Genomic DNA, 23432 nt, shown 5'->3' with positions numbered 1-23432 from the left:
TAAGGAGGCTCCCGATCACCTCTTCCTTAACCCCTTCAGTCCGGTGGCGTGTTTCACCGACTTATCTTTGCTTCACCCAGCTTTGGGAAAACCTCTTGTAGTGACGGGATAAATGAAGGCTGTACTGTATTTAACCCCACCAGTTAGAAACCTTTCACATCAGCTGGACAAAAAAACATTCTGAAGTTAGCAAGAATAATATAGGAAAGATATCATCGTAGTGAAAAGTTTGTCTTTTTTTTTTTCTCAATATTGCACTTTGAAGACTTCCAGCACGTTACTTATGTCATGTACGTCGATATTAAGAACATGTAAATAGCATACAAGAGAAGATCAGGAGGAAAAAAAGGTAAAATAAATTACAAAAACTTCCAAGCTGCAAAAGTTCGAACAAAGTACAGGAAGTACATTATTAGTAAATATAAAAAAAGTAACTTGAAAGGTAAGCAAGAGAAAGAAAAAAAAATCCATTAATATTTCCCTTAGAATGTTAATACATGAGGGTGAAAAAAAAAATGTTATTCCCGTTGTTACGGTACTGAATCATTTATTAATATTTTGGTACTGATTCGAAGCTTCACTGAGACACTGAGAGGGCTCATACTCGGCACGCTGGGGGGAGTCAGCAGCTGAGCACTCGATACAGGAAATTAGTTCTTATATCGTGGGTGAGGATTGTGAATAGGTTGACGAGAGCGCACTTTGATTTGCTTTTATATGACTGTTATCATTATATTTGCAATAATAAGCACTTAGGTGTTTTTAGTCACACATTGCACTGAACTGCATAGATCTAGCTCAGTGACGCTATTATAATTTTAAGGGTACAGTGAAAAAGAAACCAAATTAAGACTGATGGTACTGGATGAGGATTCAGTGGGAAATTGGTATATTTAGAGGACAGTACATAAACAGACTTCTGCATCATTAACAGCTGATACGTAAATAACTCACTGAAAGATGAAACTTTGAAGCCTTCACTCTTATCATAGATCAGTAATCAATGAATGTGGCCTAACCTGTTTGGGTAATGAGGCAAAAACTGCGTCTTCAATGTAGAACTCGAATGTAAACGAACGCAAATATTTAAAGGAAGTAAAGTGAGTTGCGAGAGAAGTTTATATAAGAAAATAGTGATTTTATTAAACATATATAATATTGCACAATATAAAAACTATGAAATCCATGAATATACTGTCCAAAGAATATTAGGTAACGGCTCACGAAAGTTTTGGGAATCAGTGGTGTAGTTCAGTACATTATTCCAAAAGGTGACATAACACAGAACATTGAATTGTTTTTAGTAAAGGTAAATTATCTGCTGGTGTGGTGATGGTGCAGGTACAAGCACTGGCAACAAGGACCTGGTGAGCACGGCCTACCCTCGTCTGACCCTGCCTGACCCCGCCACAGCACCTGACCTCAGATACATCACGCCTGGTGGATACATGGTAGGATGGACGCTATACTCCCAGGGCAGGTATGTGGGTGGGAGAGGTGTGGGTGATATGATCTGATGAAGGATGTGGGGAGAGAGTTGATATGCCCCATGATTGTCTAGATGTGGCGTGGTGTAGTGAAGGATGTGGGGAAATTTTGGTTCGTCTGATAAAGGGTGTGGGGAGAGGGTAATGGAGCGTGGTGAAGGGTGTGGGCAGAGGGTAATTGAGTGTGGGGAGATAATCTGATGAAAAAGTTGCGTGGGAGGCACGATAAGGTTGATGCATGGGTGTGGAAGGATGTGGTGTGAGTTGTGGTGGCGCATGAAGGTAATTGGGGTGGACTATAAGGAGTGGTGGAAATGGCGATGTGGTGTGAAGATGGTGGAGTGGAGTGTGGTGAAACTGGTGAAGTGTGTGGTGATTAGTAATGATAGTGAAGTTCGGTGAGGGTGGTGAAGGATAGTTAGATGGGCTGGGACGACGAGAGGCGTGGTAAGGGGATTACATCCCACTCAGACGATTCCCAGATGACCCAGTGTTTCTCAGAAAGGCCATTTCCAATTGAATATTTCCCAGAAGGACATTTCTCGGCTGAACGATTCTTTTACCACCAAGCAGCTGTTATCATCCTGTTACAGTATTGCTGCCAGTACCGATATTTTATATCTTAAGTGATAATTATATTGTTTATATTTCCAAATTCTGTGAGGTCGTCCTAATTGGTAAATATTATCATTGCTGTAAGACGTCACAGTTCCTACATTCAGTACAGCTTAAGTGGCTCAACAGTAGTTTGCCGGTGATGTGCATCTGCCATCTCAGTTGGTGGTCTTGACAAACTAAGCAGTTCATTGTTTGGCCGTCACAGTGTCAACTACAAGTTATCCAAATATCTCTTTGGGTGTCATTTTCAGTGTCAAGAGGATACAAAACCAAATAAGTCACTGGATGGTTTCGAAATTGAACGTGTTGCAATCATACATTTTTCCTTCCCCTTCACTAGTCACAGTGGTTGTTTGTTTCGCCTCAGAGTGTGTGGCATAGGGTAATGGCTACTCCGTTTCTTCTAGTTATCATGGTTAGTTCTGCTACATAGTCAGAATAAGTAATACTTGCTTTAAGTAATTTTTATGTATCATTTTATTCAACATTTACGGTATATGTTAATATGAGGTGCACAGTAGTTTTCAAGTTTGTTCTTATATTATTAATCCTACTGACAACAATTAATCAAGTATAGAGCATAATTTCAGTGATTTTAACTAAAATCGTCCAGGTGGGAAGCGTCCAAATGGATAACACGGGTGAGGATTTGGTAATTGTTCATCAGGTGGTGAGACTGATGAAGGACTGGTAGGCGGGGCTGGGAGAACAGTGTGTGTGGTGAAACTTGAAGGAAGTGATGATGGTGTAAGATGTGGTGAGATGTTTTTAGGGTAGTTAGAAGATGAGTCTTGACGAATATCGTGGAGCCTGATGAAGTGGGGTCGTCTTATTTGTCTACCCTTGTCTTACTCTAGTAGTATAGTCATGTCCTTTTGCCCTTACATAGAGTTCCCTAGTACGGTCAGCCAGCCTACTACAGTCGTCGTCTTTCCGTGTGTCTTTTGGGAGGTGAAACGGTATGATAAAATGGCATAAACTTTACAAATGCTCACCACACTTAACGTATCCCCATTCGTTCATGTCACAGTCGGATTTATTTTTTCTTCCACTCAGTGAACACAATCTCGCTCTCATATGTGAGTCTGCTCCTTTCATGTGTCTCTGTGTTATATTACAGGTGATGGTGTGTAGCGAGGGTGTGCGGTGCGGATGTGTGACGCAGAGGTGTGGTGAGGGTGTGTGGTGCGGGTGTGTGATGCAAAAGTGTGGCGAGAGTGTGTGTGATGTGAGTAGATTAAGAGAGCGATGGAGTGGTAAGGGAGAGTAGTGTGTGAGATGCGTGTTGAATCCTTGTACTAGAGAAGGGTGTAGTGTGACTGGTGATAAGGAAATGTGTTAATAGTCGTTAGAGGGTGTGGGGTGGATGATGCACACACACACACACACACACACACACACACACACACACACACACACACACACACACACACACACACAGCCTGAGTGATGAGGGTGTGTGTGATGTGGTGCGTGTTGTGGGGTGCAGGTGAAGCAGGGTGTGGTGTAGAGGTGACTGGGTACGTATCTGTGATTCTTGTGAGGGGAGCTGAAAAATGGTGAAGGGTGTAGTTAATGAATATTTGTGTGTGTGTGTGTGTGTGTGTGTGTGTGTGTGTGTGTGTGTGTGTGTGTGTGTGTGTGTGTGTGTGTGTGTGTGTGTGTGTGTGTGTGTGTGTGTGTGTGTGTGTGTGTGTGTGTGTGTGTGTGTGTGTGTGCTTTACATGTATCTAGGTTTGTTTCTGTATGCTTGTGCTCGTGAGTGTACAGTATGTGTCATTGTGTTTTCATGTATATTTCTTTGTGTGTGTGTGTGTGTGTGTGTGTGTGTGTGTGTGTGTGTGTGTGTGTGTGTGTGTGTGTGTGTGTGTGTTTGTATTACATTATTGCAATTTTTTTATAGTTACGGTAATGTATGTTGTGATGGATGTCAGGCCAGCAGTGTGATGTGTGGTGAATGTGCTTTGTGAGTGTGTTGTGTTGGAGCAGGCGTGTGGTGAATGTTGGTATAGTGTGGTGCAGTGGTGGTGGGTGATGAAGGGATCTGTAATGAGCCGGTAGCTGTGTGCAGTATGAGGCTCGGTCGATGGATACAGTATGAGTGAATGGGTACAGCATAGGTGGATGGGTTGGTGAGTGCAGCGTGAGTAGGTTAGTATCCTGTAGGCCACAGTGTGGATGAGTGGGTAGGTGGGTTGAATGTGGGCGAATGGATTCTGTACGGACGGATGGCGATAGTATTGTCGGATGGATGGGTGGAACAAAGGTGGGCTGAATGTGGATAGGTGGACGATTGCAGTAAGAGCGATTGTCGTGTGGATGTGAACATAGTGTTGGTTGGTAGTTGGGTGTAATATGGGTGTTTTGTGACTGTAGTAAGTGTGGTGGGGAGTGTGAGAGTAGTGTGTGGGGGTGGGTGGAAGGATTATGTGGGAGGAGTTGGTAGGCAAAACAGAGGACAGTGAGTGGGGCAGGTGAGGGGGTCGTCTGTGTCTGGCGCCTGGAGTCTGGGATGCAGGTGTGCGCAGCTGACAGTCATTTATAATATAGGCACTTGTCATTGAACTCTAGATTTTTCCATGGGATTCCACAGACGGGAGTGCATTAGTTCTCCATCTTAGAATCTGATACTGAATTGAAAGACATCATCATCACCATCATCATTATCACCCAAATATGTGTCTTACTTATAATGCAATATATAAATTCCAAACAGCGTGAGTCACTTAATCCAGCTTTCTCTCCTGATCCCCCGCCATTATCACAATACTGTCCCGCCTCCCTCACCTCCGACAAAGGCGAGGTGTGAGGGTGATTGCCAGTGAGGCCAGGTGTCAGGGACAGGTGTCGAAGGGAAGCCAGCCGCACCTTGACCCCTCACACCTGGCCTGTTGTCCTATACGACTCCCCCCATGCCCCGGCACCCACCTCCCCGCCTCAACACCTCGGCCCATATTCTACTCAGTTTCTAAATTTACATATCTATCCCTTACCAGTTTGTATGTGTATCTGGTATGTTAATATATTCTCGTATGTTACTTATTTAATCTGTGATCATATAAAAACGGAATGAATAACATAAAAAGGAATCACGTGGTGTAACAGGAATAATAAATCACCAAGGAAGAGGTGCTAAAAGCCTTCAAAGCTCATGGGAATTCAGAACTCAACTCCGCCCCTTTTTGTCGCCTTCTCTCTGTCCCTGAGCGGATGAAAGAGGATGAGGCTAATATCACTCATTAATTTAATCCCTAACACGCACACGTGTTTATCCCAGCCTGAGATACAGGTGTCCAGAAAATTACCATACGACTTACGAACATTTATAGAAGGTAATTTATGCGAGACACCGAATCGCGTCATTTTAAAACCAAAGTTAATATTCGCATGTTGTATAGGCAGATATCTCAACATAGATATTAGATTGCTCCACATACTGAATTTTGGCCAGTGTGTTGTGTGGTCTGATAAATGACACAGTAACTGGCACCAATGGAATATGTTGTCATGTTCTGTGATTTGTCAGTAAAGCCTGAGAAAATACAAATTGTACAATACAGTTACATACAAAAAGACGGTTCAGTATCTCACATAGTTTACGTCGTACAAATTTATTAAGTCCTGAGCTTAAGTTCCGGTCATCCTTTAATGTCACGGTTAGGATATGCTCAAGTTATTTTTAGATCTAACACCAGATATATTCACGCGAATCCCAGAAGGACGAGATTAACCACAAGACTTTCTACACAAACACACACACACACACACACACACACACACACACACACACACACACACACACACACACACACGAAACACGCTTTGCTATCCTTCTCTTATTCTTGAAGTTCAATCATATACCCATAGACAGAAGTTACCGAATACAACCTGCCTACTTTGATATCCTCTTTGTTTACGTCCTCCTAATTTAATGCGAAAGTTGCTTGAAAATGGTAGAGTTGGTGCCGAGGCGGGTAGAGTGCTAAATATAGGCTACCTTAAGCTTAATACCTGGAAGTCCATTAAGGCTTGCACTTTCTAAGAACTACATTAGCAAAAGCAACAGCAACTATGGCATTTGCGTCTCACACTGCATCCTGTCCTTAGATAATAATAATAATAATAATAATAATAAATAATAATAATAATAATAGTGATGATGATGATGGTGGCAATGGTGGTGGTGGTGGTGGTGGTGGTGATGGTGTTGATGGTGAAAATGGCGAGTCTAGCCACTGAAAGGGATAGTAGGTGATATGATGCCACTTTCACTTTCTTATCCCTCCTTGCCTCCTTCCCTTGTTCACCATCCCATTCTACACATAAGATCTAAGGACGACGATGTGTCCTTTTCTACTCTCTGATTCTGTCTGTCTATCTATTGCCAGACCCCTTAATCCCGTACGGGGTGGCCACAAACAAATCGCCTCCACGTCGCCCTGTCCCTCGCCATTTCACTGCCCTGCTCCCAACTCACACCCCCCCTCTCTCATATTCCTCTCCACTCCATCCCTCCATCTCATCCTTGGCCTCCCCCTCCCCCTTTCCCCCTCCACCTCACTCACATACACCCTCCTCGTCAGTCTTTCACTCTCCATCCTCTCAACATGGCCAAACCACCTCAGTGTGTTTCTCCTAATGCTTACTATCACATCCACATCCATACCACAACGCTCCTTCACATCCTCATTTGTCAGTCTGTCTCTCCATGAGTCTCCACAGGCTCCTCTCAAATAACTCATTTCCACAGCTGACACACTTGACTTGTGTCCCTCCAACAACGTCCAAGCTTCACTTCCATACGTTAGAGTTGGTATCACAATACTGTCATGTTGTAACTTTTTCACTTCCATGCCCACATCCCTGTTCCTTATCACTGCTTTCAAGGAACCAGCAACTTTTCTTCCCTGTTGTACCCTTTCAAGCACTTCATCCTCCAAACTTCCATCCGTACTCGTCACACTGCCCAAGTACTTAAAAGTACTCACATTTGCTGATTCTCCATATATCATTTTTTGCCCTTTTTTTTTTTTTTTTTTTTTTTTTAGCTCGTTAATATACTTCTTTCTTTTAGCCCCTATTATTTTTTCTCTTCACTTTTTCCTGCCTTTTTCGACTGGAGAGTCTGGTGGGTGGGGGAGAGCCTTGTCATTTCCTCTCCTTGTTATACTGTATGTAGTCAGTCACAGTCTTGTAGTTGTCTAGCACGGGCCAACTACCTTACATCAGTCGCCGTATCTATTTATGTTCCTCACTCCCCCTCACCCCCTTTTTTTCATTCTCTCTCTCTCTCTCTCTCTCTCTCTCTGAATAAACACACTCTGTCTCTCGCCTCTTTGCAGTCATTTCTCATCATTCCTTTTCTTTATCATACTCTGTTTCTTTCGTGTGCTCCACATCTCTTCTCACTGCCCTCTTAGCCACTTCACCAAGAAGTCATCTCTGAATTTCATTCTTGCTGCCTCCAGACGATTTTATTCAGTTGCAGCTCGGTGGTTTGAACTGGAGAGATCTGCTTCAGGTGAATAAAATCGTCTGGAGGTAGCAGAAACGAAAATCACTTCCTCGACCCGAAGGGAAGCTGTGTTGTTTGGCAATGCAAGATGTTTGTTCAACTTTACAGTACATTCTGTTCTCTGCTTGATTAATATTGCTTCTGTCTTCTCTCTGAGGATGAAGTAGGGAGGGTATATTATGTCAGTGGGTCTTATCAATGCACTTATGATCTTCATGCAAATACTCCACCGAACATATCATCGGAGCGCGATTAAGATAAAACCCCATGAGTACACCCTGCTTAATCTTCCTGTCTTTTGTTGAATAAAAACGCACAAAATAGTTTTTTTTTTTTCTAAAAGATTTTAATTTTAGCACATTTCTCTTCCGCTGTTAAAAGTATATCTAGATATGGTAATCTTTGGTTATACTCTAACCCCGCGGTAAACTGGGTACTCTTCTCTATCCGTTTCCACCTATCCTTAAAAGTAGCAAAATCTAGCCTACGAGGAGCCATCAGTAAAACATCATGTGTATACCTATGCCATGTCACTCGTCTAGGAATAATACTACAAAAACCATTAACTTTCAAATGTTCCCTCCGTTTGGTGTTTTTCTACATAGTCCCAACCAGTGCAGAGTACATTGTAATATAGCTTATTGTGCTAACATGATCAGAAAATGTTGAAGAGATGGCAATAACAGCATGGTGGCAAAGAAGTGTCCAACTGAGAATCGTCTGTCTGGAAATCGTCTTTGTGGGAGACAATCCTCGATCAGTAAATCGTCAGAAGTGGGAACTAAGCCAGTTCACTTGTCTCTCCCATATATTGTCACCCTCACTGATGCACTAACTTTTGTCCATACTCCATCATCTTTCATTCACCCACTATACATTGCTTAATACACAACGTCACTGATTCTGTACCCTTATTTCCCTATGCTGTCCGTCCTTCCCTTCTTGCCACGCCCAAAGCTTCCTGCCTCCTTCATTCACACTCTCTTTCCCTTGCAGTCTCGTACTTTCATTCGGCTACCTACCTCCCCATGCATTCGGACTTTCGAATGCACTGTCATTCTCATTCTGCTGCCTTTCTATCCATACATTCGAACTTTCTCAGTTCATTGTCACTCATGCCTTTTTCCCCATGCACTCCTACTTTCTCCATGCATTCTGTCTCTCTCATTGTACTAGCTGTCGCTTCATAAACCCCGACTTTCAGTAATCCATTTTGTCACTACTGTATTCTACTGTCTGTCTCCCCATTTACTGGAGTTTTCTCGGTACATTCTATTACTCATTCTTCCGCCTGTCTCCCCATATACTCCGACTTTCTCAACGCATTCTGTCACAAAATCTGTTGCAGCTGCTTATCTCCGTACACTCGTCTTTCTCAATACATTGTCACATTCTATACTGCTTGTTTGCCCATACACTCAGACTTGCTCAGTACTTTCTGACACTGATCTTACTGCCTGTCTCCCCATACACTTGGACTGCCTCACTCATACCTTCTTGCTTTACCATCCTTATCTTCACCTCATAGATCGAATTAGATATCATACAGTAGTCATAGTCTTCTCCAGCCTCGAAAAGATCAAGTTCGTTGCTGTTTTCTTTCCATTGTATCCCTTTGTACAGTACTCCTTTTTTCACTTCATAGACTGCTTGATTCGCTTCTTGTTTATGGCATGGTTGAGTTCAGTCCCTCCCCATCCTCTAATACCACGGTGACCACAAATACCACGGTGACCTGATGACCAGTCCCGGCGGGGTTGGAGCAGCGGCTGCGCACACCTGACACTTCACACAATGATGGCAGGTGATCGGGGGCAGGCCATGAGGGGGATTTTCACACCTTTTTAATGATGTAGGCCGACTCGGTACATAGGCATCAAGTATTTGTATCTTCAGTGTCTTATATCTGTATCTATCCATCTCTCTCTTTCTAGATAAGTCTATCAATCTACCGGTTCTTAGGTAGGTAGACAGATAATTATGTATGCATGTTTGTATGGATGGATGGTTTGGTACATATTCAATAATTCCATCGTAACTTAAGATAATCTAAGTCAAGGTAAAGATAATCTGTGTTGCCGTATCTAGTCAATATTAATGTCACCTCGTAGGTGCAATTCATGAGCATAGTCACTGATAATTTTACAGTTCACTGTCCCTAGCAGTGTTGCTCTGGGGAAAGGATAACAAACCAGCCATTACAAGCCTGAAAGGAGGTTAACTCTTGTCATAATTTTATTCACAGTAAAACAGTTAACACGTCCTTTGCTTGCTGCTCCCAGGATAAACACATATCATACATCTCAGTAGTTGGCGGTTCCTTTCATTCGTAACCAGCCTGATGGTGACGGTGTCTGGTTGTTGTGTATATTGACTTTCCCTCTTTTCGTCGAGAAATTTTAGTTAAAGTGTTCTACGTTTGAGCTGCTCCTCGTTGTATACTTAAATTTTGTAGACCTGGGAGTCCGCGTTTGTAAATTAGCAAATAAGGCAATAAAGATGAATCACAAACACAGTAGATGCATTTAACTTCTGTAGAGGATCCTTGAACTTTGTAAACAAGTGTATGTCAACTTAAGGGGAAACACATGCTACAGAAATAAAAAGAAGGTGGACACGAATAACTCAAAAATATTAAGCAGAGCGTTAGTGTTTTAAGCCTACACAACCTTATGCAACAAAGGAAATAAAATATTACAGTAGTTTTGCAGCTAATATAATAACAGTGACAGAGTGGCTTGTACACTGTGTTAGTGATATCTCTTATGTAGGCTATCAGGTGATTGGTTTGGTCTCTTTGCTGGAAGAATTACTTAAATTACTAGAAAACATTTCCTAAAATTATTGTTAACATGTAGGGATGAAAAAAAAAAACGCTTGAGATGGGAGGAGAGACGCCAGTGCAGGGCCGTCCTGCTCTGTGAATCGATGTCCCCGCTTGCGGCTGACAGCACCTCGCCACAGCGGGGCGCGGGGTTTAGTGTGGAGGTTTGGTTCCAGGATGGACACCGCATTAGCATCTCCACCCAGTTAACAGAGGCATTATAGTAGATGTCACTCCACCCAGTAATTTGGTTATATGATTACTACCCAGCGTTGTAAATGGTTTCCGGGGTTACAGGAAACCTAATAATATTAGGCTTGTCACTCAGTGTAGAGCCCCCTGAAGGGAAAAGAAATGTAGTAAAAAGTGACCGAAGGGAAGGGAAAAAGGAGGAAGAGAGGAGGGCAGACACAGAGAAAGAATGCTAAAGGTGATGGAAAAAGTAGGCAGCACTGCATCAAGTGAGTGGACGATGGTCGCCACCACCTACCACAGGTGGAATGGAATAATATGTATAAAACACTGGATCTATTCCCTTCCCAAGTGCTCTCTTGTCTCTGTGATTTTTATATCTATTGGTTCTGTACTTTTTTCATCCCTACATGTTAACAATTATTTCAGAATAAAATGTTCGGTTTATAGTTTATGATCATTTTATGGAGACTAGTATCAGCTAGATATATATGGGCGTCTAGAATATAGAAACTTGAACTTTCTGTTGATGATTTAAGCAGAGTATCATTTCTTCGCTTTCTTCATATCACGCAACACGAAACGATTAATTTGTTGCAGTATGAAATGTGTCATCTGCTTGTCCTGTCCTGTGATACACCAGTTTTTTTTTTCTCTTACGTTTTTTTTTTTTTTTTTTTTTTTTTTTTTTTTTTACTATGGGTCAGGGAGGAGAGGGTATTTTCTGACTTTCTATCGGTTACTTGATTTCGTGTAAAGGATGCATCGCCATGCCATCAAGTTTTATTTGCTTGAAACTGGCAAAAGAGATGTAATGCATTCTAGGTTACATGAATACTGTATGTTATTTCCTCATCCTTAGTGCAATTACTGGTCTGTGCTGTTCAGGTACTCATAGCATAATAAAGTTGCTTACATCCTACCCGAAAATAACAGCCTCGAAATGGCACCACTCCTCACCAGGAAATACTCATATAGTGGTAACCTGAATAATTTTCGTTTCCAGCATGACCGACGAACTTAACTGGTTCCGCGATGGTGAGGACGGCGGCATTGTGGTGTTGTTCCAGCCGGGTGTGGGCAGGGCGGGGACGGACAGCATGGTGGTGTCGGCCCTCACTCAGCCCATGGCCACCAACGTGAGGCTGGACAGGGACAACTACACGCTGGAGTTTGGTGTGCAGGGCCAGGCTGAGTACATCCCAGCAGGATACACCTCGGAGGTTATTCTTGTACCCTCAACAAACGGCATTACCAAGAATATCATGGGTGAGAAAACACACACACACACACACACACACACACACACACACACACACGAGCTAGAGATATAGATAGATAGATAGATGTGAATATATATTGATAGATATAGAATGACAGATTTAGATACAGACAGCTATAGTTATAGATGGATATAGATAGATAAACGAATTGATCCTTTTTTCAATCATTACATTAAAACAGTTCGTACTTTCTTTCATTTCAAGAGATATTCCATAAGCTGAATAAAACTGCATGAGTTAAAAAAATATTCCTGGCAGAGCTGATTAATATGGACTTAGTATCCGAGACTGGCTAATGGTGTGGCGGTCCGTGGTGATGTATTATGAGGTTGGTTGTGTGGGGATGTGCTCTAAGGCTGTCTCTGTGTTGTGTGCCAGGCTGGGGTGCGGCACTGAGGACGTACCTGGGCACCACCAAGCTGGACGACCCCTCTGCCCGCTACCTGAGCTACTACACGGACAACGGCGCCGCTCATTACTATAACCCTCTGCCGTACCACAACTTCAGGGACGCACTCATGGCCGTATACAATTATTCCGTCGACCATGATATTCCATTCAGGTGAAATAGTTATTCTTGTATTGTACACACCCATAAAGTGTCGCACTTACCTTGTCCTGTATAAAGTAAAAAAAAAAGTGCATTGTGACTGTATAAACTATGTGTTTACTTGATTTATGTACTAAATTCACGTGTAGTATCACCACATGTTTATTCTCTTGACGAGTGAGAGTACCTGAATGTTGTGTGTGTGTGTGTGTGTGTGTGTGTGTGTGTGTGTGTGTGTGTGTGTGTATGTAACCTAACAATGAACGTGTGTACAGGCGTCTCCAGCTGGACTCGTGGTGGTATCACAAGGGCGTGGGTCAGGGCGTGAAGAATTGGACGGAGATTGAATGGCTCATCCCGGGCGGCATCGCGGGGCTGCATGAGAACACCGGGTGGCCCATCGTGGCGCACAACAGATACTTCAGCAGCGACACAGACTACGCTGAGCAGAACGGAGGTGGGTGGCGAGGGAGAAAGCGAGAGAGGAATGACGACAAGGAGGGGAACTAGGAGTGTCAGAGGAAGCAGGGAATGAGAAATAAGAGGAACAAAAGGGTAGGAGAACAAGGAGGTGTAAAGGAAAAAGAAATGTGGAAGCAGAGAGTTAGTGAAACGATGAGGGAGAAATGTTAGAGACCAGAAAAGAAGGAAAGCGAGGAAAGAAAAGTGGGAAGAGGAAGACGGACGGGTCTAGGTGACGAAGGGGGGAGGGTAGAAAAATTGTCAGGGTAGGAACGAGACGAGGAGAGGAAAAGAGGAAAATGTGAGAGGGGAAAACAAGGACAGGTAGAGGTGAAAGAAAAGTAGGGTGAGCAGGAGGGAATGGAGAGAGAGAGAGAAGCATAAATGGTGGGGAGGGGGGGAAGACTGTGGACAACAAGAAACAGAGATGGAGGTAAGAGTAGAAACAGAGAAGAAAGGAGAGAGGGAAATGATGGACAAAGAGGAAGGGGCGTGAGGAGAGGAGAAGAGAAAAACGTGAGAGGAAAGATAAGGGAACGATGATAGGCAGAGAAGGAAGTGGAGGGAGAACAGAAAATGTAAGATGGTGAGAGGAGGAGAGTGAGGGGAGCGAAAAGAGACGTGTGAGAAGATGAAGCAAAAGGAAAAATAAGAGTGGAGAGGAGAAGGGAGACGAGGAGAGAGAGATTTGAGAAAGGAGGAAACTAGGAGAGGAAAATGTGTGAGGGGAATAGGGAGTGAGGCAAAAGAGAATTATGTGGGTAGGAGAGGGAGGGAAACGAGAAAGGGAGGATGGAGAGGGATATGCGAATGTCTGACGGGAGGAAGAAATGACAGGAAAGAGTTCAGGAAAGAAACATGAAATATCCACAGCATTTCCAGTTCCAATAGCATCATTATCATGAACATCTACTGTATAAACTCTTCACTGCTGTCACATCTATATTTTTCATTACCTCCGCCAAGGACGTTGTGTCTCTGGCTCGGATTGTTTGCTTTTATGTATGTATATGTATGTATGTGAACAACAAGATGGAACTGCTTCAAACTGCAGAATAATAATTTAGGGCCATCGGGAACCAAGTGATTACATTTTGGGAGAAAAAAAGGCCCAATATAGAGACTAAAAAAGAGATGTTGCTGCCTTTGTGGAGGTATACGCTCTCTGAGCCCTCTCGTTTTAATTGTACTGGAACGGGACAGTTTTATTCAGCTTAGGCGAAAGCGTGTGTACTGAAGAGGTTAGAGATAGCCTTCATTAACTCCAATAATACGTCCAGCCATCTATCATCCTGTCCTGTGCCGCCCCATTAGGAGCGTAGGAGGCCGGGGCTAGGCAAGTTGGTCCTGACATTTAAAATGCGAATACGTCTTTATTATTTTATTCTTGCAACCTCCGGGGGATTTGTTCAGCTTAGGGGTGACCTCGTAGTAAGGGGGCTAATGTGTGTGTGTGTGTGTGTGTGTGTGTGTGTGTGTGTGTGTGTGTGTGTGTGTGTGTGTGTGTGTGTGTGTGTGTGTGTGATGCTGAGCACTGTCTCGCACAGTTATATTATGATCTGGCGTTCCGTGAATAGTTGTGTTCCATGAGGCTTAAATATGAGGTAATGCAGGTTTAATGTTGGCTGCTCGTGGTTAGGTGTTTCTTCCCTTCCCTTCCAATATTAGTAGTTGACTGAGCTTATAGAGGAGACAGAATGAGAAAGGATGAGTCAGAGTGAGGAGGGGCAAGACAGGAAGAGTGTGGCAGTGGGAGACGCAGAGTAAGACAGTGAGGAAGGATGAGGTCGAGTGAGGCATGGTGAGGCAGAATGAGACTGGATGACAAAGTGAGGAAGGGTGAGGCAAGGAGAGAGTAACAGAGGACGCGTTTGTTGAATATAAAGAACGTGACTCACAACTTTATGAATAAATATAAGGGGGTTCCCTATGTTAGTAAGTCCCAGGTTGGCCGCCCACGCAGCACATTACATAACCTTGCTGTTCAGTGAGTCAAGTGGCCTATGACTCTAGGTGTGCCCAATGGCCTTCCTAAAAGTCAAGTGGCCTACCCTACACGTCAAGAGGCTTCCTTACACCTCAAGTGCTCTCTTCCCCTACGGCTGCCTAGTGTCCCCTACCCCTGCTTAGATCCCCAACCCCTGTCTAGTGCCCCCCTATCCCTGTTTAGTGCTCCCTTTTCCTCTGTCTAATTCCCCCAATCCCTGTACTGTACCTCTTACCCCCATCTAATGTCCTCTGCCCTTCTCTAGTGCCCCTGTCTAATTCCCCCTGCTCGCGTCCAATTCCCCCTTCCCCTGTCTGATGCCCCCTACCCCTGTTTGAAGCCCCCTACCCATTTATGGTGCTCCTTACCCGTCCTGTGCCGCCACCCCTGTCTTGTACCCTTATCCCTGTCTGTGGCCCCCTGTAAACCCGTCTACTCCCTCCTTACCCCTAGTGCCCCCTGTCCCTGTCTATTACTCCATACCTCAACTCCGTCCACTTGTCTAATGCCCCATGAGAGCTATGTCCCTTCCTTTTCTCCCACTGCTTGTCCAGTACTCCTCTGCCCCTCTCCGTCATACCCTACCTGTCCATTGTCCACTTCACCTCCTTCAGCCCTGTGTCTCCCTACTTTTCCTTCCCTCCAGTTTGATTCTTACTCCAGTCTAATATAAACCACCTACAGCGGGTCGTACTCTAGTGAAAGGATGAGACTTAGAGAAATGGATTGTTTGCCGTAATGACCCTGGTGTAGTCGACAGGCACTGAACTAAACTTTCATCTTCCTCATCCCAGGTCCGTACCCCTTCACCATAGACGAGGAGCAAGGCAAGGCGCTGCCACTGGACCGGACCTTCTGGGATGACCTACTTGACGACGCTCTGCTCTGGGGCCTCGAGACCTACGAGCAGGACTGGCTGGACCGTCAGTATATGTTTACAAGGTCGGTATACACTCCCCGTCCCCCCTCCTCCGTCTTTCTCTTAGCAGCGCTACTCTCTTCCATGTCTAGTCATGTTTTATTGTTATTTTTCCTTTCTGTCGCTCCTTCATCCATTGTTCATTGTTATTCTTGTCCCAGTTTTTATTGATATGCTACCTCCATCTCAAGAACGGAAAGGTAAGAAGTTTTGGTGAGATATGCATAAATGACTGAGTGTAATAGAGACAGGGCAACGAACTGTCTGTGGGAAATATGCCAGGAGGACCAAATGAGTTGTACCACTGGATTGAATGAGTAGAAAGTTGTGAGTGAACAGAAGTGGGGGTGTTTCCAGCAGGTCAAAAAAGAAAAAAAAAGTACAAAAAATAATGATAGATATCAGAATGGCTGGTGAATGATGAACAGGATGGCTTCCGTAATGGTAAGCAGTGTTTAGATCAGATATTGACTACAATCCAAATGGTAGAGAAGGCATGCGAGAACATTTCAATATTAAAGGTTTACGTGGCTCTAGGAAAAACGTGTGATAAGGTAAATAGGAGGAATTATGGGAGGTATGGCATGTGTGTGTGTGTGTGTGTGTGTGTGTGTGTGTGTGTGTGTGTGTGTGTGTGTGTGTGTGTGTGTGTGTGTGTGTGAACAAAATATTGCTGAATGGTGTTATTAGTGTTGTAGCATGTGTAGATTGATGTCTGAGTGAGTCAGTATTAGTGGTGGAGACAGATAGAGGGATAGATAGATAGATAGACAGATATAGATAGATAGGGATAGATATATAAGGATAAAAAGTAGACACACAGTAGATAGATAAATAGTGGGTGTATGTGCTTGTCTTTCAGGGGGCTTCTGTTTTTGTGTGTGCATTTGTGTGTTTTCATGTGATTGACTGATTGTGTGTATAGTTGTTTGGTTTGTGTTTGCCTGTGTTTGTGCCTCTAGATTTCTTTGTGTTTGCATTTCTGCGTGTTTGTGCATGTGGCTATGTTCGTTTGCATTTTTGTATCAGCGTATGTGTGTGTGCATGTGTGTGTGAGTGAATGTATGTATCTGTAAGTGTGTGTGTGTGTGTGTGTGTGTGTGTGTGTGTGTGTGTGTGTGTGTGTGTGTGTGTGTGTGTGTGTGTGTGTGTGTGTGTGAATGAGTGAAAGAGATTGAACAAGAATATGTGGAATGGAAAAAACTTACTTATATCTCCGCCTAATATCCCTTCCACAGTATTCTTGATGTTCCGTCTCTCCTGGAGGTGCATGACACTTAAAACTTGCTCACTGTGGGAATGGACCACATACACAATTGCTGTTTGTCGGAGTGGTGTGATATTAAAGGAAAGTAGTGAACGCAGGGAACTTGAACTAAGTATTGCTTTTTCTAGTTATACTATTCAGAAGGCAGGCTGATTCACAGTTACATTACACCTGATATTTGATAACGTTTGCACCAAGCCTGCGACAAGTTTTAGAAGAAAGGGATAAAGGCCTGGCACCTTGTCTCACTGTTCACCCACACTGTCCCCAACACCTATACCTCCCAGAGTTCTGCATTAAACCGAAGACTGCGCTCTCATTTTGTGGTGCACTGCGTAGCTAGGTCTGCTGTGTCAGCAAAGGAGAATGTTGCCAGGTATGAATTCTTCGTTGTATCGCCTTGGAGGGGTAAGCATTTTGGACTTTTCATTCCCTGGAAGAAGAAAGATCTCATTTTTCAATTAGATTACTGTACTTTGAGTCTTCCTTCCCATACACTGGACCTTCTCTGTCACCATAATATCTTTGGGCAAGGTCTCCTGTGACCTGTACCTAGACCTGGAATAGGGATCTGAATAGTGCGGTCGACATTTACTGTAGGTGTCGCAATCATGGGGAACAGTGAGGGGAAAAAAAAAAATCTGCCTTAATGGCCCTCTTGCAGTAGATACATATTACCCTGTTGAATCATTTTTTTTTTTTTCTGTCCCCAAATAATTTCATTCGCCTAGAGATGGACTTTTGGAAATGGAGGAGTTAGACAGAGACTTCATCAACTCAGTGTATATTGGAGTTGAAATAAAAAGTGAATAAAATTGTCTGTAGATAGCAATTATAAAGTCGAATGAAGAGTTTAATTTTATCCTTCTTCCTCCTTATAGCGCCCTGCATACGAACCTAACACTGGGCAGCACCTGGTTGAACGATATGGGTGGTGCAGCGTTAGATCGAAACCTTAACATCCAGTACTGCATGTCCTTCACTCGACACCTTCTTCACTCACCATCACTTCCGGCAGTTACACAGATCAGGGTCAGCGACGACTATTTGCTCAACCCGGTAAGTGCAGCCACTCACTGGTAATTCACTCATTCACTGGCAACTGTGGCATCAACACCTCTGCTCTCTCCATACTCATCCCGATTGTTGAGCAGACAGAGACCCACCTTAGCCTTTGACTTTGCCTTTGTTAAAGGGAGGAGTTTGCCTCAAATAAGCCAATTTCCAGCAAACTGGGGCTCCGGCACTTCGCACCACTTCTACCGCTCCCTGCTGCTGAGACGTCTCAAAACTCTTGGGGACCGCATTTCCGAGAAAAATACATTTTCTCGTTTTTCCGTAATTTTCACAGATTCAGGATTATGCTAAATCTACTCCTGTGGATTTTATAAATGTCAACACTTTTCTGGCTGAACTGACTTGTGAATGGTTGATAGGGTGTTTTGGTTGGCTTACTAGAAGACCGCTTAATAGTACGAAGCTGAATTCCGAGGGCAGCGCCATGAGGGGGAGGGGGGTTAGCCACTGGTGATAGAAAGCAAGCGGTCTAGTCGGGCCTCTTCGAACTACAGTGTGGTTAGGCTTGCTGGTGCCCTGGGTCCTCATGTTTGTTTGTGAGGCAGCTCACACCCCCTTTAGAAGGGGACAAGTGGGGGAATCCGTTGGTCAAAAGCAATATGTACTGTAGGAGTGATAGGAGTTTTGAGGCCCTACGTAGATGAGCTTCAAGACAGCTCTACCACTTATTTGTTTGACTGGATTAACAATCTTGATGTGTGACAATGGCCACAATCAAAATTAAGAACGAAGGACTCATTACTGGAGATATTTTATCAACTAATAATGTCTATGCTACATAGATTATAACAGTTAAAGATGGATTCGTGGTCCTAACCTTCAAGGAAGACGACATCAACTTAATCTTCAGGAAGAAGTGCCAGGAAGTCCTGACAAAATACCATTACCTCCTCTTAAGCCACCAGAAGTAACAACAAAAAAACAGCACGGCTTTTTAGGACTGATGAGTATATCTTTCAAAATAATGAACAAGACATAGCTAAGGAAATAATGAACAAGAATAAATGGGCAGAAAAATGAGTGGAGATGATATTCAAGTTTCACTAAGGTAATATCGTGAAAACAGTATTCAAAGAAATTACATACGTTGAAAAGGCAGTGGCTCAGAGCATACTTTCATTCACTTCTACATTTCCACCACACCAGACAAAAGAGAAATATACATCTCAGTAACGACCTGCTTCAAATGTTACATCCTGGAAACCCACATCACCTCTAAATGCCCTATACCCAAGGACTACAAGATCTGTTTGGAATGTGTCATGGAGGGACATATGTGGAGAGACTGTAAAGTGACAAAGGAGAGACTCATTAACTGTAAAGGAGAACACAGAACAATGGCTGTGGAATGTCCAGAAAGGGGCCAACAGGGAAATAATTCTAAAACAGACAAGACAAAACCCAAACTCCACCAATGTTAAGCTGTTTTAAGAGGTGTTTAAAAAAAAAAAAATGACACAGTATGGCACACAGGGCTGAGGTATACGATGTTGCAACTAAATTCTTTGACTGTGTACTAAAAGCACTATGTGACTTCCTTGTCGACAGGGAAGTTAGATTTAAAATAAATAACTTTCTTGGACCATGATTTGAACTAAAAGGAGTAGTACCCCAGGGCAGCATAACAGCCTCTTTCAAATCCAAGTTTGCAGGTGACATGCCTGAGATAGTTACAAATCCTGGAAAATCAAGACTTCTCATGACGAAGGAGGTTGTTGACGAGACGGAAAAGCTAAACATAAATTTTAAAAATAAATAATCAAAAGAAATTAAAAAATGCAATAATTTCAATGACCATCAAAAAGATTTATGATAGTGGAGGGAGACATAATACTATTCCATGATAATGGTAAAATTCTAGGAATTAAACAACGTGACAAGCTCGACAAGCACTTGATAATTTAAGAAGGCTACATATATCATCAGAAGTGAACCAGATTACATTTTATCAGAGTACTAATATTACCAGTCATTGAGTATGTTATCATATCATTATTAACACTGAATAAATCTAGTATGCGTAAATTACAAGGTATACAAAACGAAACATTAAGATGTGTATATAACTAGCAGGGCTATCTGGCGTTGCCGGACCAAAAAGGCGAACACTCTAATCCCATTTGTTCTAGTTCAGTCTTTCTTTCTACTCCAGAAAGACCATTTACCACTAATGCTTTTGAAGAGGGATTATAAGAGGTCCAGGAACTTTCTATTTCAGCTTTGCAGACTAACGCACAGTATTTGTGTGCACTTGTTTACTATTACTGGTGACCTCAAATGACCTCAGAGGTCAACCTCACGTAGCCTATGTCTGAACTTGAGGCCATGTGAGTCTCCATGCCGAAAACTGGGCTGCAGAGTCCATTCATTCGAGCGTGTATTAGCAGTGACCTCAAATGACCTCCAACCAGTGTCCTCAAATGACCTCGGAGGTCAACCTTACGTAGCCTGTGCTCGAACTGGAGGTCATGTGAGTCTCCATGCCAAAAATTGGGCTGCAGGGGTACCCAGCGCTGCCCGGGCTAAAAAGGCGAATACCTGCCGGTGACCTCAAAGGGTCAACCTGATTCAGAATATATAAGGGTGTGTGGGTCTCTGGCCGTTGGTTATGACGTAACTGAAGGACAAACAAACAAACAAACAGCGCGGCTCTTATATATATAGATAAAAGATAAGTTACTCATGTCAAAGAAACACCCAAGAACTTTGCAAAATAGAGAAAATGGTACCAGTATATATGAGACTGTGATAGATGAAAGGTAACATGGAGCGCGATATATTGCAGTAACAACTCATAAATTGCCCTAAATTTGACCATTTGTTAAATGAACAAACTAACAGAAATCATGACAAAGTGGCTGAGTGGGAGCCCCCAGCAGGCATATATTTGTCATAACTGAACTAATATTAGTAACTACACATGTAAACAGGAGTGAGTGAATATGTGTGGACACGACTGATGTACTAAACTACAGCTGGGGAAGGGTGTGGACATCTGCATGGATGAATATATTATGAAAGATATATTACAATATACCAACTATGGATTAAGTGGGAGTATGTATGTTGTGAGAGTGAGAAGTACCGTAAGAGATGCAACACTAACCAGGGAAGTCAAGTGAATAAGAGTGAGACAGGCTTGAGAGGATAGGGCAGAGTGAAGCGTGCACGGAATAGGAATGTTTGTATTACAGTCCATTTACATTCCAACCCTGTTATCCAATGGGGTTACGTTACGGAAAGTGAAGGTGATAACGATTTATTGGATACTGGAACGATTATGACATGGATTCTGTGAGGTTATGTTTTAGGCTAAAGGGTCAGCTACCCAAAACTGGGGAGAAAAAAATCCTACCTCCAAGACTGGTTCCTGAACCTCCTCTAATGCCTTATCTGACTACAGTACTTTCTTTCACTGTATCATCTGTGGGTAAGACAGAAGGAGTAATAAGAGAGGCGGAGTAGAAATAAGACAATAATGTCACAAACAAATGTGCCGAATCTTAAATGGTGCCAGATTTCGTCGTCGTGAGTCCCCCCAGAGGCTGGGGGACTGGTGGTGTCCCTGGGCACTCACTCCTTGTCCTCAGGAACACTCACATCAGGCGAGGGAAATCCCTTCCTTCGGTGCTTCACCTTTTCTTCTCCAGGAGGAGGGCCCTGAGCATAATGCATTCCACAAGGGGTAGCACCTCGGCCAGACATAATCGCATGCTTCAGTTATTTCACACACACACACACACACACACACACACACACACACACACACACACACACACACACACACACACACACACACACACACACACACACACACACACACACACACACACACACACACACACACACACACACACACACACACACACACACACACACACACACACACACACACACACACACACACACACACACACACACACACACACACACACACACACACACACACACACACACACACACACACACACACACACACACACACACACACACACACACACACACACACACACACACACACACACACACACACACACACACACACACACACACACACACACACACACACACACACACACACACACACACACACACACACACACACACACACACACACACACACACACACACACACACACACACACACACACACACACACACACACACACACACACACACACACACACACACACACACACACACACACACACACACACACACACACACACACACACACACACACACACACACACACACACACACACACACACACACACACACACACACACACACACACACACACACACACACACAATATCCACTGTAAAGCACACACGGCGATGCCTTTGGTCACTAACACTGCAAACAAATGATTGCAGGAGGACTGTGATATTATGCAGGGGTGAGAGAGACCGATGCAGTGCCATGAGCACTAGAGATCCAGTCACTACAACGAGAGAGAGAGAGAGAGAGAGAGAGAGAGCGCCAGTGCCACTCATTTAGTTGCCTCATCTCCTTCCTCGCATCTCTCACCTGTCTCTAATTTTTTATATCACCGTTTCCTGATGAGGTTAGGTTAGATAATTACTGTAAGCAACGGCTATATTCTCTACCTGGTACGTACGGCATCACCTCATATCTCGTATACCTCATTTCTTTACTGTATTATTCTTTTCTCTCACTCTCTCCTGACTGTAGCTGTCATCCTAGTTAAATTAGGGAAGTTTAGGTTTGTTAGAATAAGTGAGATTTAAGTTAGATTATCCCATGCCATTTCGTAAATGTGTTGCTTCTAAAACGGTTACATTTGAGTTCCGACAATTCAGTATGAATTATTCACTAATGGATACTTGGAGTTATTTTTGTACAAACTTCCGCTGATCCAAGTTGAATGAAGTGACTTTGCCAAAGGATCCCTTAAAATAGTTGTTTATCCAGCAGAGTGAGGGCTGCATTCCCATTGGCATGGGAGACTTCGTAACATCTCTTCCTTGGTATTTTATTAAATATACTGTACAATACACCAAGTATCAAATCAATCAATCAATCATTTCCTGTGGCACCCTCGGGGATGCATAGGGCCTCGATGAACTCACACCACCACATCCTATCTTGTGCTAACTCCTCAAGATCTCCCCAACACTCATCTCCAGCTTCCCGTCTCATTGTCCTCACCCACGTCTCTTTTGGCCTTCCTCTACCTCTCCTACCAAGTGCCACCCACCCTGGTGTACCTCGTACTATTCCCTGT

At 43.4% G+C, this 23432-nt stretch overlaps 1 protein-coding gene across 1 annotated transcript in view; it reads left to right on the top strand.

Annotated features, from left to right (window-relative positions):
* The window catches only part of LOC145412108 (uncharacterized), a 47025-nt gene that overhangs the window by 13059 nt on the left and 10534 nt on the right, over positions 1-23432 (top strand). Inside the window, exons 4-9 of the mRNA XM_080282024.1 lie at positions 1342-1480; positions 11643-11905; positions 12298-12481; positions 12745-12926; positions 15713-15860; positions 17986-18163. Coding sequence (XP_080138150.1) covers positions 1342-1480; positions 11643-11905; positions 12298-12481; positions 12745-12926; positions 15713-15860; positions 17986-18163 — 1094 coding nt within the window. The remainder of the gene's footprint in view (positions 1-1341; positions 1481-11642; positions 11906-12297; positions 12482-12744; positions 12927-15712; positions 15861-17985; positions 18164-23432) is intronic.

Source organism: Coenobita brevimanus, chromosome 92 (assembly GCF_032717465.1).
Source record: "Coenobita brevimanus isolate Jiangsu-jjx chromosome 92, ASM3271746v2, whole genome shotgun sequence".
Lineage (NCBI taxonomy): Eukaryota > Metazoa > Arthropoda > Malacostraca > Decapoda > Coenobitidae > Coenobita > Coenobita brevimanus.
This window is presented reverse-complemented; position numbering and strand designations above follow the sequence as displayed.